Consider the following 2776-nt stretch of genomic DNA (forward strand, 5'->3'; position numbering starts at 1 on the left):
GCCCAGGATCCTTGGGCCTGGGAGCTAAGAAAAAAGGCACCAACACAATTGCAAATAACCCAATTTGTGTAGTATCGAGTTATGTGCAAGCCCTTCTGGACACAAGTTGGATCACTATGAATTACACTGCACATAACTCGATTTGGTAATAATTGGGTTATGTGGAAGACTCTTCTAGACACTTAGATTCCTCTTGGACTACATCAGGATCAATCCAAATATCTGGGCTATGGAACAACAGTGCACATAACTCGTTCAATGTATTATCGAGTAATGCTACAAATAACTCGATTGTTGTAGCATCGAGTTACATGCAAGCCGACCAACACAACATGGATTCCTTTCAGTTACAATGCACACAACATGGATTGGTTACAGTTTCACTGCACATAATTCGATTCAATAATAATCGGGTTATGTGGAAGACCAATGACCATTCTAGACACTCTATTTTAGTACTTAGCCTAAGAAGCATCAACAGTTACAATTCTCAGCAAAAAACACTTAGGAGAACCAGAACTATGACTTCTCAATGGCGGAGAGACAATGGGGATGGTCCTGCTAATCTTACCACAAAGGCCCCACACTTTTTCAAGATTATTATGCCTCAAACTCTTCAAGAAGGAAAGCTTGTAAGTATACTTAATTTCATGATCTTTTTCTCTCTGAAAATCATATGATAATTAACGTCGTCCACTTGATCTTTTTTATTTGTGATTCTTGAAAAAATTTACATTTGTTGATGACCAAGTTCAAGAAATCTGTGAACTTGGTTCCATGTTACATGTAGTCATAAAAACTTTCATTTTGTAATGCGTAGGTTATAGTGGAACAAAATATCCCATTAGTTTTTATTTTATTTTCTTAATTACATCTTTTTGGCATTGTCTATATGGTTTTTGCCTGGGTTTTTTTCATCCAACAAGTATCTTCCTTGAACAATTATTAAAGTATTATTATAAAAGAAAGACTAAATTTATTTTTCCTGTAAAGGTACTGACTGCACAACAAGAATAGAGCTTGATTGATTGCATGTGTTTATTTACAAAGCTTGCATTGATGTTCAAGTTCGTCTTTTTATAGCAGATTCCAAAGAAATTTATAAGCAAATATGGAGTTGATCTATCAGATATGGCCTTTCTTACGATTCCAAATGGTACAAAATGGAAAGTGTTGACAAAACGTGATGGGGAGGCTTGGTTTCAAAATGGTTGGTGCGAATTTGCAAGCTATCATGCTCTAATCCTGGGGCACTTGCTAGTTTTCAGATATGAAGGAAATTCACAATTTTCTGTACTCATATTTGATGCCACTACAATAGAAATAGACTATCCTTTAGATGACCAACTCCAAGTTCGTAGGATGGAAGACAATGAGAGTGATGATAACTCTCTTGAAATCATGGATGGCTTTATGCCAAGCCGAAAAACAGGGGAGAAACCACCATTACCATGCCCTCTACCTCATAAGAGGGCAAAAACCAATCCAACAAGTTCTGATTTGCAAGCAGGGGATACACATTTCAGACCTAAACTCACTACATCTAAAGGGTTAATGTTATAGAAATCAAAAATGAATGCAGGGGTATCTTTTACAAGGAGAGAGGGTTTAGGTTTGAATCTTACACTTTTGTAAGGAACTGGTTGATTTTGTAAGCCTGTTTACTATTAATTTCATGTGCATGACTTCATATTTTCATGTCATTTCAGGATTAGCTTATGGGGTTGGAGGAAATCGAGTAGGATGCAAAAGCAGCCCGTTAGTTAAACTTGAATCTGATTGCAATCTGGATGATGTGTCTTTCTCACATGACCAATTTCCTAAGAAAGATGGTGGTGTAGCTGAAAATCTTGTGAGAGCCAATGCTTTTAAATCAGAAAATCCCCTTTTCACAGTTATCATTCATCCATCATACATTAATGGCAAGGATCGTGCGGTAAGCTTTCAGCTGAACATATTGTTGGGTTTTAGAAATGCAACTCCCATTAACTTTGATTTTCCATAGATTAATTAGAAAGCATGTAGCAGAGAGTTATTGCTGGACATAACTTGGTAATGATTTGCTTCATTGTGTTGTTAGTTCAAATAGTATCATCTTAGGTGGTAGAAGGAAATCACATAAGAATGTAAAGTCATTATGAACAACATGATCAAATCAAACTAGCATCCACATAACTGCCATCCAACCATCAGCATAACAAACAATAGTATTGCCTCAAAACTGCTTTTCATTCAAATGGGTTCAACTATTTTTGAAATATCTCTTATTATTTTTTGTACAGAGCTTACCCCATGGCATTATCAACTACTTACCGAGAAAAGGCTTTACCAAGGACTACACCAAAGGAAGTATACTCACTGTGAAGCTCCAAGTTGTGGACTGATTATGGCCAGTGAAGTTATACGTTTATGAAGGAAAATACTCATCATGTGTCATATCTACTAGTTGGTCTGCATTTGCAAGGGAAAATACTTTGCGAGTAGGAGATGTTTCTGTATTTGAGCTAATTATGAGGGCGATGTTGTGTTCAAAGTCCACATTTTCAAATGCCCTGATTAAGTGGTTACTAACTTTGCATTGTAAATAAAATGTTGGATATGTATCATTCTGGGAGCTTATTATTTTGCAACTACTTTGTTCGATCTTCAAAGATTTGTTTTGTCAAGATTTGATCTTTGTTGAGTTGTTAGTGTTTATTTTTTTATGTTTAGACTGGATTTGTGTGTTGTTATTTTTGAGTTATGATCTATATTAACTTAATTTTTGAGATTTTAG

General features: G+C 35.7%; 1 protein-coding gene across 1 annotated transcript; it reads left to right on the forward strand.

Moving 5' to 3' along the window:
* The first annotated feature begins 1131 nt into the window (after window positions 1–1131).
* Window positions 1132–2384, forward strand: LOC126722333 (B3 domain-containing transcription factor VRN1-like). Its single transcript, XM_050425484.1, has 3 exons — window positions 1132–1492; window positions 1710–1936; window positions 2283–2384. The coding sequence occupies exons 1-3, from the start codon at window positions 1132–1134 to the stop codon at window positions 2382–2384; spliced, it is 690 nt and encodes a 229-aa protein (XP_050281441.1).
* Window positions 2385–2776: the final 392 nt, after the last annotated feature.

Source organism: Quercus robur, chromosome 4 (assembly GCF_932294415.1).
Source record: "Quercus robur chromosome 4, dhQueRobu3.1, whole genome shotgun sequence".
NCBI classification, from domain to species: Eukaryota; Viridiplantae; Streptophyta; class Magnoliopsida; order Fagales; family Fagaceae; genus Quercus; species Quercus robur.

What these genes read in the sequence shown, in the direction of transcription:
- LOC126722333 (XM_050425484.1), top strand. Translation starts at nt 1,132, where the DNA reads ATGGCCTTTCTTACGATTCCAAATGGTACAAAATGGAAAGTGTTGACA. An exon ending in GGCAAAAACCAATCCAACAA is followed by an intron (nt 1,493 to 1,709) that starts GTTCTGATTTGC and finishes ATGTCATTTCAG; the next exon opens with GATTAGCTTATGGGGTTGGA. An exon ending in TTAATGGCAAGGATCGTGCG is followed by an intron (nt 1,937 to 2,282) that starts GTAAGCTTTCAG and finishes TTTTTTGTACAG; the next exon opens with AGCTTACCCCATGGCATTAT.